This window comes from Pimephales promelas, chromosome 10 (genome assembly GCF_988280905.1).
Source record: "Pimephales promelas chromosome 10, fPimPro1.hap1.1, whole genome shotgun sequence".
NCBI classification, from domain to species: Eukaryota; Metazoa; Chordata; class Actinopteri; order Cypriniformes; family Leuciscidae; genus Pimephales; species Pimephales promelas.
The window spans coordinates 29702516-29715396 of record NC_142778.1 but is presented as its reverse complement, the minus strand read 5'-3'; the positions used below and the strand labels follow the sequence as shown (position 1 = coordinate 29715396).

At 35.5% G+C, this 12881-nt stretch overlaps 2 protein-coding genes across 2 annotated transcripts; both read right to left on the bottom strand.

Annotated features, from left to right (window-relative positions):
- Positions 1–1305: 1305 nt before the first annotated feature.
- On the bottom strand, positions 1306–7571 carry morf4l1 (mortality factor 4 like 1). The gene is made up of 12 exons (XM_039684293.2): positions 7415–7571; positions 6560–6606; positions 5556–5623; positions 5342–5428; positions 5130–5210; positions 4982–5007; positions 4652–4740; positions 4433–4534; positions 2614–2702; positions 2281–2453; positions 1650–1734; positions 1306–1556 (listed from the first exon to the last, which is right to left on the bottom strand). The coding sequence occupies exons 1-12, from the start codon at positions 7452–7454 to the stop codon at positions 1472–1474; spliced, it is 972 nt and encodes a 323-aa protein (XP_039540227.1). The 5' UTR covers positions 7455–7571; the 3' UTR covers positions 1306–1471.
- Positions 7572–8218: 647 nt separating this feature from the next.
- On the bottom strand, positions 8219–11073 carry rxfp3.3a3 (relaxin family peptide receptor 3.3a3). The gene has a single exon (XM_089116652.1). It carries the CDS (start codon positions 10881–10883, stop codon positions 9840–9842), a length of 1044 nt encoding a protein of 347 aa, XP_088972778.1. The 5' UTR covers positions 10884–11073; the 3' UTR covers positions 8219–9839.
- Between the last annotated feature and the right edge of the window lie 1808 nt (positions 11074–12881).

Here is a 12881-nt window from a genome sequence, read left to right as displayed (position 1 = left end):
TGCGTCAAGTTTGGCAAAGCAGAAAATGACAAAAATAGCTATTTTTTATAGTAGCCTAAACACAGCTCAAATCCTCAACAATACTGTCTTTAAAATCCTGTTGTACCATGTTTTGTACCAGTTCAAGCGTTATAAGTGAAAATATAAATAATCTTTTTTATAGCGCCACCCAGTGTCTGAAGAAAGTGTGTCTACGTACGTTTGATTTGCAATTGGTCTTTGATTCATGGTCTCTGAAGCATAAAGAGTTTTGGGGCAGAAAAATAATGATGACTCTAAGCGTGTTACAGCTTCTTTACTAAAGAGCCAATCGAGCGTGGTATGAATCACATCCTGTGATTCGTGAATCACATCCTCAGTGGTATCATGTCAGAGCCCTCTAAACATAAACAAAAGGAGTCTCATTTCTTTGTTATAATACAAAAAAATGAACAGTAATAATGATGCTGATGCTACTTCTGATATATAAAAAAGGACATCAAACAGGGTTGTTCTTTCCTGAGGGACCAAGTCTGCCATGTTATGATGTTTGAATGGCTTTAGCTCAAGTCTGGGAACTCGACAAATCCAGTAGACAAACCAGTTTCAAACATGAGCTTCTTGAAAGACCTCATTCATTCTGCTTTAAAAATATGTAACTGCAGCCTCCCAAATAGAGTGTATCCATGGCCGTGTGCCAAAAGTATATAAAAAAGCAGTTATACAAGTGTTTTAACTGTCATTGCTGCAATATGTTACATGAAGCTGAGCTAGACTTTAGACAGTGGTGATGTGGGGTTCCTAAACCTTTGCAGTCTGCTGACAAATTATATACAATCCATCTGTGCAGTTAACATGCTCTATAAATTTCACAGTATATTTAAGACCACATACTCAAATTACAACTGCAAATCCCCTAAATCTAGATAATATTGAAGCAAGTAATGTAGAAAAAAAAGATTTGAACTTTGCTATTTTAATCAAACTATACATTTTAAAATTTGACCCTAGGTCAAGAGCATCTGCTTTCATGTGGCCACATACCATTGAATTGCTATTACATAACCTTAACCTCAATATATGATTCCACTTTAAGCTATTTGATTATATGAAAATTGGCTACAGTTTATCTGAAGTTGAATAATGAGACTGAGCCACACCTGGGAAGGACAATTTATTGACTGACATGTAAAAAAAAAAAAAAAAAACTAAAACAAATAATGCAGCATTTCAACTATACATGACCAGGTTCTGTGTATCAATATTACATAAACCAAAAATATGGATCAAAATTAGAGCAATTTCCAGCAGCTTTTTAAAGAAATGTAATTTAATTCCATATCTGGAGTACCAGACATTATAGAGTCCTGAACCAATATTGACTGATGACGTGAGCACTAAAATCTTCCACAAGACAGATGAATGGATTTTAAATAATACAAATAAAATGATGATCAGAACGTAGCACCAAACATCCTCGCTGGCTTTGCCCTCAGACAGCTTTGCGATGATATTCTGGAGGTGCAACCTCATAATCACTTGCACAGAACAGACATGATGAATTCTTCACCAAATACCTAAATCAAGCACAAAATGGTTCACATTTCAGTCAGTTACTGCCTGCAAGTAAAAAAAAAAAAATATATATATTAAAATCAATTTCTACTTACTTTAAAAAATCTTGCAGGTAGCTGAGAAGCAGGGCTAGACTCTTCTCATCCAGAGGTGTGTATGCCAGCATTGCTCCAATTCTCACTGTCAAAGGACACACAAGAGGCCATATCAACAAAAAAACAAAATACTGGGAAGCATATGTCATTGCCAATAAAGTAATTAAAACATTCTCTGTGATATGGCTCTTTCAGAACTCAATTACATGTTCTTTGCTGTATTTCCATGATTACATTAAGCTTTGAGGATGAATTTATGAGCATGGTCATGGATTATTAATAGTTTGTAGAATTCAAAGCTCATGCTCAACAGTTTAATTTGCTTTTAAAATGGTACAATTAGCATTTAAAGTTGGCATAAAATGGCCAATCTTCCCTATTGTGACATACAGTATAATATCCACGTGAAATGTAGGGTGGGACTTGATTTTGTCCACTGGTAATAGATTGGATGTGTGTGGTTTGCTATTGCTGTGATCTCATGTGAGTGACAGGTTGTCCCGCCCTCATGACATCATCAGAGAAGAATTGTTGCAAGAGGGAGGGCACATGAATTTTAAAACAAAAAATTAATAAATACTACAATTTTCCATTAAAAAAAATGTTGATTTCATGGTGACTAAGTTCATACCAAAAAGCCTCAGCAGGTGCGGCGCTCCGTAAATCTGAGACATGGACGTATCCGGATGGTTTGCTAGGATCTCTGCATACTGCGGCCTCTCAAACTTGTAGAGGAGCTGAGTGCCCAACATGACATTGAAGTACTCACGGATTCCAGCAACCACCTCATTCACAGCAAATTCCCTGAGTAAAGATCAAGTGTGTATTAGTATCTCTTCAGAATCTCTCTCTACACCCTGCGGTTTTTGAATTTTTATGAACAGGGTGAATTCAATTAACTATGATTTGCACAACAAATTAATATTACAACAGTGATTTCACCAAAATGGATAAGCTGTTATACTTGTTATCACAGTTTCCTCTTGATTTCTTGTAATTTGCATAGTCCTCCAGGACAGCATCCACATTCTTTTTTGCAGGCAAGTGAAAAAGCTAAACAAAAAACAAATATTTTCACAGTTCATATCTTTCAAAACTCAAATTTTATGACAAATTCAAGCAGATATCAAGGCAAAATCCAGCAAATGTGCCGTTGGTAAAACTTCAAATACCTAACTATATTTTTCCTCTTCTTTGTTTCGTTGCTGCTCTAGACAGCATTCTGAAGTTTAAAGGTGCAGCAAGGGATTTCTGAGAAACGCTGTTGAAAGTGGATCTGACCGAACGCCACAACACACTTGTAACCAATCAGCAGTAGGGGAGGAGAGAGAGTGAGCAAGATAGGAAAAATAAATGGCTGAGATGCATTACAAAAGAGAAAGGTTCAGTGGAATATCACTGGGAGAAAAAGGCTCATGATCAGGCAAGAGCTTCAGGAGGAGTCACATTAATATTAGGAAAGCTTTCCAGCACTATAGACCCAAGTGAGAAGGCCTGAAAATGGTTCTGTTTCTGCTCCATATATGTTTTCCTACATTTCACAGAACCAAGATATGCTGCAGTTGTAGTAATGTTAGCAATAGCAACAGGACAGTTTTGAGTGTCATTGTTTGTTTGGAGCTGATGTGCTGCCGGAAACTATCTCTTTCTTGTATATACTCTTGAATACTAGGACTAGTTCATTTTAATGCTCTGTGATGACGCTATAAAGGAGTAGTTTTAAAAAAAACTCACTTTTAAAAAACTTTTGCTGATAATTTACCCCCATTTCATCCAAGATGTCCATGTCTTTCTTTCTTCAGTCGAAAAGAAATAAAGAAATAAAATAAAAAAATAAAAAAAATTTCTGAAAAAATCTTTTTCAGAGTCAATTCGTTCCATTGAATGAACCAAATGACTTGAAAAAAGATTTGTTCATTTTGATAAACGAGTTCGAACAGGAGTCACGAACGCACATCACAGAACAGAGCAAAGGGACCATTTGAGCTTATAAAACTTAAATTTTTTTTTTTTTTTAATGAGTGATCGTTTCGCTTGATAAAACCCTTATTCATCATGTGGAATCGTTTAAAGCCCTTTGAACAGTTTGCACTAAAACTGTCTTTTGGAACTTGAACCGTTTGGTTACCAGTAGAGTGCATTATATGGAGAAAAATCCTGGAATGTTTTCATCAAAAACCTTCATTTCTTTTCGACTGAAGAAAGAATGACATGGACATCTTGGATGACATGGGGGTGAGTAAATTATCAGCAAAAATTTTTATTAAAGTGAACTACTCCTGTAAACTTGATGGCAACTAGTCACTCATCATGGTCAATACGAGGGCGCAACAAGATAAGACATCTTTTAAGTCCACTTTTATGCTTTGTTTCCTACAGTAAAAATTACAAATAAATGCATAGTCCAAGAGCGTTCCACAAGATATGCTTGATTATACCATCTGGATGCTCAACTGCTCATCTGGATGGAGGTTCAGGCTTATTTGTTCGTTAATGAGGTCATCAGCGACTAGTCGATGTCAACTCAACTTTAATCGTTCTAAAAAAAGTCGTTCAACCCATATTGTGTACTGCATGTTCATTTTTTGCTCTTCCTTGTCGCTCGTTTGCCATCTTCACATTATAATTTTTCCCTTCAGCTATGATACACAGCCACTCTTACATTGCGAGTCCGTTTCAACAGCGTTTCTCATAAATTGCTTACTGCACCAATATCATTATGCAATGCACCTGAATGATTGAAGAGCACTGAAGGATGACTTTGGGATGACATTTGTAGTTACCTGCTTCTGTCTAGTGATCAGGTCCCAGTCATCTACCAGCCATGGTTTTAACTCCTCAGGAATTTTTACCTTTACTTCTACTCTGTTAATGAAAGTCTCCTCCTGCACACAAAACCAGTTTGGGTGTCAAAAACAGCCTTACTCTTTACTTATGTAAAAACACCAGTTCATAGAGACTCTTTGGCATATTTGTTTTAAACAGACTTTGAACTGACATACACTCTCCACAGTTGGGTCAACACGTGCCCTCTTCTTGCGTGGGGGGTGAGGCATGTCCCCAGTGCTAGTGCCCTCTCCAGACCCTGGCGCTGAGAAGTTAACAAGGTAGTGGTTTTTTAATCTTTATTTTATTTGATCAGCAACCATAAATAATATCCCCAAGCCACGTTTAATCGAATTGTATCTGCAACTATTAAACTTCTGACAAATACTAATGGGAGAACAGCCAACTGTGAAACTCTTTCAATGACTTTTTAATTACATAAACACAATCAAACAGCTACGACAGGTGAAAATACATCAGTATTTACATAGGGAAATGGAACTTACTCTTTTGCTTGTTCTTCTTTGTTTTTCTAGTGAAATAGAAAGTCCATGGTTAAATATGCACCACAGTAAGCATACGTTTGCAGTTCTGATCAATCATTTCAAAAATTCTAGATGAACTGTTGAAGTGCTTGCATCAAGGAATACTCACACATCTACATTTTTTTGCTGCACAGCAGCGATTTTCTTGCTCGGTGCGACACCCCTCATCCTTCCCTCAACATAATGGTCTCTGGAAAACAGTATGTTCTGCAATAAATCCTTTGTGCAGATTGTATAAACAGGATATGGATGTGTTATGTGCATTAAATTAATTTTTTTGAATATATCAGCAGGCACTTGTTACCAAACTTTATTACTCACTGGTTTGCCTTCTGAAGCTCTTTCTGTTTTTGCAGGTTACTGTCCACATATTTGAGCACACGGCTTTCAGGAACCCATTCGTCCCAACTAGAAACACATTTAACACACATTAGAATTAACAGACCAAACCACATGGTCATTGGTGGAAATTACAAAAACATAGGGATGTTAAAGGTGTCCTAACAACCACTGAATTTTTTTTTAATAAACTTACTTTTTATTCCATCCACTGTAATGAATAAAGTATTTCACTTGTTTGTCCTTGATATTGATTTTCACACACTGTGAAGAGAGAGAGATAAAATATGTTTATCCTTCCAAATTATCTTTCAAGGGAAACATTTCAAAATGTATTTAATAAGTAAAACTATTGAAATAATTTGTAACATTAAAATTACATTCAAACAACACAACCAGAGAAAAGAGCCTCTTCATGAGAAAACACACTAGGATAACAAAACAACTTAAAGAGATAGTTCACCCAAAAATGAATATTTGAAGAGTTCAGATGCAAAAGCCTCTAAATGCCATTTGAAATTTTCTTCTTTAATGATGATTTTTATCAAGCTTGTATATTTAAGTTCAGTGATTTCACTTAAATGGCAATGATAATTACCTATTAATTGTTATTTAAGTGAAATTACTGAACTTAAATGTACAAGTTTGATAAAAATCATCATTAAAGAAGAAAATTTCAAATGGCATTTAGAGGCTTTTGCATCTGAACTCTTCATTTTGTCATTACTTACTCACCATCAAGTTGTTCCAAATCAGCATGAGTTTCTTTCTTCTGTTCAACACAAAAAGAAAATATTTTAAACAATGTTGGTAATCAAATAGTTAACGGCACACATTGACTTCCATAGTAGGAAAACAATTATATGGAAGTCAATGGGGTCCAACTATCTGGTTACCAACATCCTTCAAAATACCTTCTTTTGTGTTCAACTGAACAAAGATACTCTTACAGGTTTGGAACAACTTCAGGGTGAGTAAATGATAGCAAAATGTCCACTTTTAGTTGAACTATCACTGACATAAAAAGATTTGTTAAATGGCTAAAAGTACTTTCACTGAATGTAACGTTATACGACCTATCAAAAGCATAACCCTGATCTACAAAACCACAACATCAAACACTTGGACAACATTAACACAAAAAAAATTCAATAAGGCTTTTGAAGGATGCATAAAGACATGAATAATTCAAAGAGATACCTTAGCTTCGTATAGCAATGGCCCATGAAAGCACAGCACTCGTTCACCTGAAATACATCAGAAACATTAACGTGTAATGGCGTCCACTGGTAGGCTAACAAATAAAGGAGAAGCATTAATTAAAACGTGAATGAGTACAGGAGCAATTGTTTATTATGTTTTAATAAACGCATTCAGAACAAGTCACAACACACATGATCTATTTAAAAAGTATATATGAGTTTATTGCAATATTTTCAATTAAGAGTTTAATAATTGACGTGACGTGAAGGCCAAATATGGTAACCAGATCAGTGATGGTAACCCATGCTCGGAGCAATGAGTATTACAGCCTGAATCAGCTCGTTAAAACAAATGTACCGGTACTTAGAGCCTAATTAATTCAATTAAATTAACTAAATTGAGTAGAATCGAAACGATAACGAAAACACTCCTAACATTATGTTAGTAATAACGATAAAAAATAATTCCCGCCAGGAGGACTTCAATGCTATAACATGAGCTTCCTGTAAACAAGGCCTGCTGGAAGCTAATCGGCTAACATAGACAACAGCTAATGTTTTGTTACAGAGATGCGGGGCGCGTGCATGTATAGAGGCTCTTACATATGACGGGAAGCATTAACGTGCGATGATGTATGCACTTGATTGCTTATAAACAATTCTGCACATTTGAAAATAGGCAATTAGAAGTGCTCAGCTAAAAAAAAAATGCTTTTCTATATACATCTCGCTGTGCACACGCGCCATTGTGCTGTGGCAGCGACCGCTTCCTTTGCACGGCTGAATGAGAGGATACACCGAACAACTGATGACTCCATTAGAGGATACAAAGCTATCCTATAGGGCATCTTACCTTCTTGAAATTTAGGTTTAGGGTCCTGTTTAGGCGCCATTCACAGATTAAACAATAAAAATAGCTGGAAAATCAAATCCAGGCATTGCCAGCTCCGATTTAATTCACACAGGGTGAAGGCGTCGCGCTGCGTTTCTATGACGCACTTTTTTGGCGCCCCTGTCAGCTGACTAGAGCATCACAATTTCTTCTTCTTTTTTCTTTTTTATTAGCAGCTCGCATTCTTGCATCACATTTCGTTCGCTTTATTAAAACAGAATTAAAATGTTTTTCTTTTTTTAGAAATTAAGATGTCTTTTGTATAACTTATATTGAAATTTTACTATTCAAAAAATGCTTACAGAATACAGATGTAATAAAATTTAGGGGAAAAAAAATAAGTATTATGGCATAAAAAAACAACAACTTAAGTTAAAATCTTGTTTTTCATGCCATAATACTTATAAATATTTTATATATGAATAAAACATTTTCTTAAATATATACATGTATGTGTGTGTATACAAAATAACTATATACAGCAAACATAAATATATTATGTAAACAGACTTTTATTTTGGATGCACTTAATTTTTGCACAGCCCTACTATATATATATACATATATATATATATATATATATATATATATATATATATATATATACACACACACACAAATATGTCAGATGTCAACTTGAGTGGACAGTGCATTTTTGGTTTTAGCCTCATGAGGAGTATTAAACAAAAATACAGTAACACAGCTATATTGTGTGTTAATAAACCAATGAATAAAATTAATCACATTACTTTTTTGATGTAACTGTAAATTACATTTTAATAACACAAATACATTTACAAAGTATTTGCAGCCAAAAAAGTCCTGCAGATGAAGTATATCAAGAACAACAGTCACAGTACTAGTGACTAGTACTAGTGAATAGTAGCTGAAATATAGCAGTGATGCATGATGTCCAATTTAGTGGAAAGATGATTCATCAGAATTCCGTCCCAAACTAAAATCAGCACATGGAAAAATTACAATGATATGATGTTTTTACCTACTAGAGTCTCTTAAAAGGAATGAATGGATATTCCAGAGGCATTTCTGACCGGCTCTCTGCCACCTTGGTTTGAAAAAAATAAAATAAAACTTGAATGGGCAATGTATGATGACGCATTGTCCACTGTATAGGTTGATGTGCTATGGCTTCAAAACCCATGCAAATAAAAGTGCTTTTAGAATAGCTGTCCACTGTAGAGTCCTCTGTGTGCACTAAGGGTTAATAACATATTCACAGTTCTCTGATCTTGGATAATGGTCACATTGACATGCAAGTGAACAAATGAAATATAAATATTTTTAGTGTTCAATCGGTTATGTTGATTCTTTTTATTTTCAATTTTCATTTTTTTTTTTGAGAAATAAATTGAGGAAATCCAGGCATAATGTATAATGCTTAAAGGATTAGTTCACACAAACATTATCCCATAATTTACTCCCCATATAAGCCATCCTATAGGTATATGGCTTTCTTATTTCAGCCAAACACAATCAGAGTTATATTAAAATGTCCACACTTTATAATGAGAGTGAATGTTACCATATATTTTAAAGCCCCAAAAAACCCTGCATCCATCCATCAGAAGAGTAATCCATACGGCTCCAGGGGGTTAATAAAGCCATTAGACTTGGTTCAGTCGTTACCATACGCCTGTGATTAGAGAATATATGCAGTATTTGAATGAGATTATTGTGTACCATATATTTATGGTACACAATAATCTCATTCAAATCTAAATCATAAACGAGTTAGGTCAAAGTTCATTTAAAAGTAATCAAAAAGTAGTTAGAATACATAACCTAAAATGAGTAGCCTAATCTACTAAGTGCAATTCATGTAATTTGTAATCAGAAATTGAAATTGTGGTCAGAAGTAGGCCTACTGTTTACATCATAATGAGTTATTCATATCATGTCAATCTTAATCACAACAGGGTCAGGGTTGCTTACGTTTACAATTGATATGATTTAATATTTGTAAAGACAAAGCCTATTGTTGTTTTAATAGTCATTTTCAATTATGCTTTTTTGAACTTCTCAGTGTAACAAAGGGTTAAATTACACCCATTGTTTAAATTACAGATATCAATCATCAGTTTGACCATTTTTAAACCCATATTTTCAGCTTAATCGATATTGTTTTTATAGCAATACATTCAGTGTGGACTCTAAAAAAAAGCACCCAATAATAATTATTACGTTCAACTAAACTTAATAATAATATTGGTGATATAATAATAATAGGTTAATATTGCATATTTTTATGATAATTATTTTACTATAATTGTGTCAATTAAACATTCAAATGTACACATTGCTTCAGCATAAATATTATTAGTCGATCTGCAATTTTAATTTCCATGCGTTTGTGCCGCATCTCAGTTCACGCAGGCCTTCTAGATTTCTGAAGAGACCTTTTGAATAACCAAGGGGCAATATTTGACAGACAATTTTTCAGTTTCTTTCTCAATTCCCTTCTCGTAAGACAATAAATAAAAGGATTTAAGGAACTATTGGTATGCGCTAAGCAAACAGTCACAGGGAATACATAAGTATGGACAATATAATAAGCCTCATCCCAGTGAATCACGTTCAGCTTGACCAGCACACCCCAAAATGTAATTGCGTGGTTTGGCATCCAGCAAAGAAAGAATGAAAGAACCACAACTGTGATAGATTTGGTAACATGAATCTTGCGGTTTGAATGAGTGTTACTCAGATTTCGTTTTCTCACAAATCTCAGAAGCAACAAATAGGACACGGAAATGATCAACATGGGCAGAATAAAAGCGATCATAATTTTTTGCAAATGATAAAATGCTAGCCAGTAGTGTCCGGCGGGAAACTTTAGTAAACAGAGCTTCTCTCCAGCCACGATTGTCACAGTGGAGAAAATGGATGTTGGCGCGGTGGCGACTGTGGCAACGACCCACAAAAACGCGCAAACCCACTTGACAGAGCACGATGCTGGGGGTCGGACTCTGCTCTTGGTGGCTGAAGCAACGGAGTAGTATCGAGTGATGCTCATTGCAGTGAGGAAGAAGACGCTGGCGTACATGTTCATCACAGTGACGGAGAGGATGATCTTGCACATGGCGTCTCCAAACGGCCAGCTGAAATCCAGAGCGGTATCCACCGCCCAAAACGGTAATGTCAGAACGAACTGGATGTCTGTGACAGCTAAGTTAATGATGAACACATTGGTGGTGGTCCTCTGTTTGCAATGTTTCACCCTCATGATGAGAAGGACGAGCGAATTCCCAAATAAGCCTATTGCGCACACGAGAATGTACACCACGGAGATCATGATCCTCAAGACCGGACTCCTGTCCGCAGTCACGTCAATGTCCTCCAGATTTCCAAAAGTGACATGACCCTGAAGGGTTCGGTTAAACACCCTGCTGCTGCTGTTAAAAGGGTCACCCATAGTTAAGCATCCAATGGCGCGTGTGACCTGCGCGCGCGCTGTGCTCAGCTACTGTTTATAGGCTACTAGGCTACTTCAGTTGTGTTGAAGAGGTTCTGTCAGCGGTTTGACCACCAGCCGTGAGCTTCTTCTAATAGATCTACATGTACACGCGCATTAGTATTACCCGCCCATGCGGTGCAAAGATTGGCTAGAGACCTATATGACCGAGGCTCACTCACCCAGGGTGGGAATGATTGGGGTTTTATATCCCTTGGTAACGCGGGAATCGTGAATGCCAACCGACGTCTGGTTGCAATTTGCAAGCCGTTAAACGGACATAATGATAGTCTATGAAAACATGAATTTGAAACAATACACTCCCAGAAAAAAAGGTACAAAAGCTGTCACTGGGACTGTGGTACACTTTTGTACCTAAAGGCTGCATATTGGTACCTCAATGATACATATTAGCGCCTATATGTACATATTAGCAATTGAAATGTACATAGTTGCACCTGAAATGTACATATTAACACCTAAAATGTACATATTAGCACCTGAAATGGACAAAAGTTTACCTTACAGCCCCAGTGAAAGCTTTTGTAACTTATAATAATATTAATAAAATGTAATAATATATTATATTCACATATGCAGTGTATTTGCACAGCCCTGTATTTATAGCATAATATAGCCTATATATATTTTTAAATATGACATTTACATATAACATTTTTAACAAATTATAACAATTCTGCCTTTTTTTCTTCAAGTGACCACCACTTCGTGGCGGAGATGCTGTTGTTCCCAATTGCTTCCACTTTTTATAATACCACTAACAGTTGACCTTGGAATGTTTAGTGAAATTATGTGAAATTTCACGAATAGACTTATTGTTGGCAACTCAAAAAAATGATGTGTTGGCTTTACTTAACTTTTTTATGTAAACAGGTTCCACCGGTTCCACATAACTGGGTTTCGTACAAACATAATTTGTTCATGTATCTTCAACATCATGGAAGTAATTTTAAGCCATTCAATTAAACTCTGAGCTGAGTGGTAAAGTTAATGAGATAATTAAGTGAATAATTGATGATTGAGCATTATTGAAGACACCTGAACAAGCAGAATCACTGAAGGAGAAAACCGAATTTCAGGTCACCATTATAGATGAGTGTTTGTTTGAGTTGGGCTCTTGACCCCCACTCTGATAGTCCATCCAATTAAATCAGTGGACACTGAGAGTGAACATATAGTGATTGGGAAAGTAAGTGATTGGGAAAGTAATTCATGTTTCAAGTTGAAGAATAGTGTATTTTGAGTTCTTTTATTGTTTCCCATCTAAATCCAGTTAAAACTAAACTAATAAGGGTTGTATTTGAGAGATATAGGAAATCATCCACCCTGTTACGCATTTCTTTTTAAAATCAACAAAAAACATATTAATAATCCAGTGACAATTAAAATGGACTGTTGTATCAATAATGCAATACTTCACAAAGTAAACAAAAAAGCCTTTAAGGCATTTGTCTCTGAAAACGAAAAAATGTGAAATGATGTACAAACAAGTACAATTCATATTTAATACTTATATTTCCTGATAATTTATTAACTGACGAGTTGTCTACGATAATGTTCACAGCATAAATTAGAAAGTATTTGAAACTGTTGTTCATTTTTCCCTATAGGGTGGAAATTTTTGTAATTATTTTGTTTAATAAATGGTTAAATTTATTACCCAAAGCTTAAACAAAAATATTTTTTCAAATGTTTTAGGGCCTACATCACCCTATTGTCATCAAGTGTCACTCAGACAGACAAAGAAGAAGGATACATTTCAAAACAGGAGTCTAGTCATCCACAGCATAACAGAACAAAAGGAAGTTATAGTTATGCATATATAGGCATATATTAGCCTGACTTCGTCATACTCATATTCTAGTCAGGGTTCGGGCTGACATCCAGGCTAGGCATATATAGTCATGGCGTGTAAAAACTGTAAAAGGTGGTTGCTGT

Excerpts from the sequence above, each read along its gene's own strand:
- morf4l1 (XM_039684293.2), bottom strand. The coding sequence starts at position 7,454 with ATGGCGCCTAAACAGGACCCTAAACCTAAATTTCAAGAAG. Across the intron at positions 4,535-4,651 it reads TTGACCCAACTGTGGAGAGT|GAGGAGACTTTCATTAACAG; the intron begins GTATGTCAGTTC and ends TTTTGTGTGCAG. Across the intron at positions 1,735-2,280 it reads GCACCTGCTGAGGCTTTTTG|TGAGAATTGGAGCAATGCTG; the intron begins GTATGAACTTAG and ends GTCCTTTGACAG.
- rxfp3.3a3 (XM_089116652.1), bottom strand. The coding sequence starts at position 10,883 with ATGGGTGACCCTTTTAACAGCAGCAGCAGGGTGTTTAACCGAACCCTT.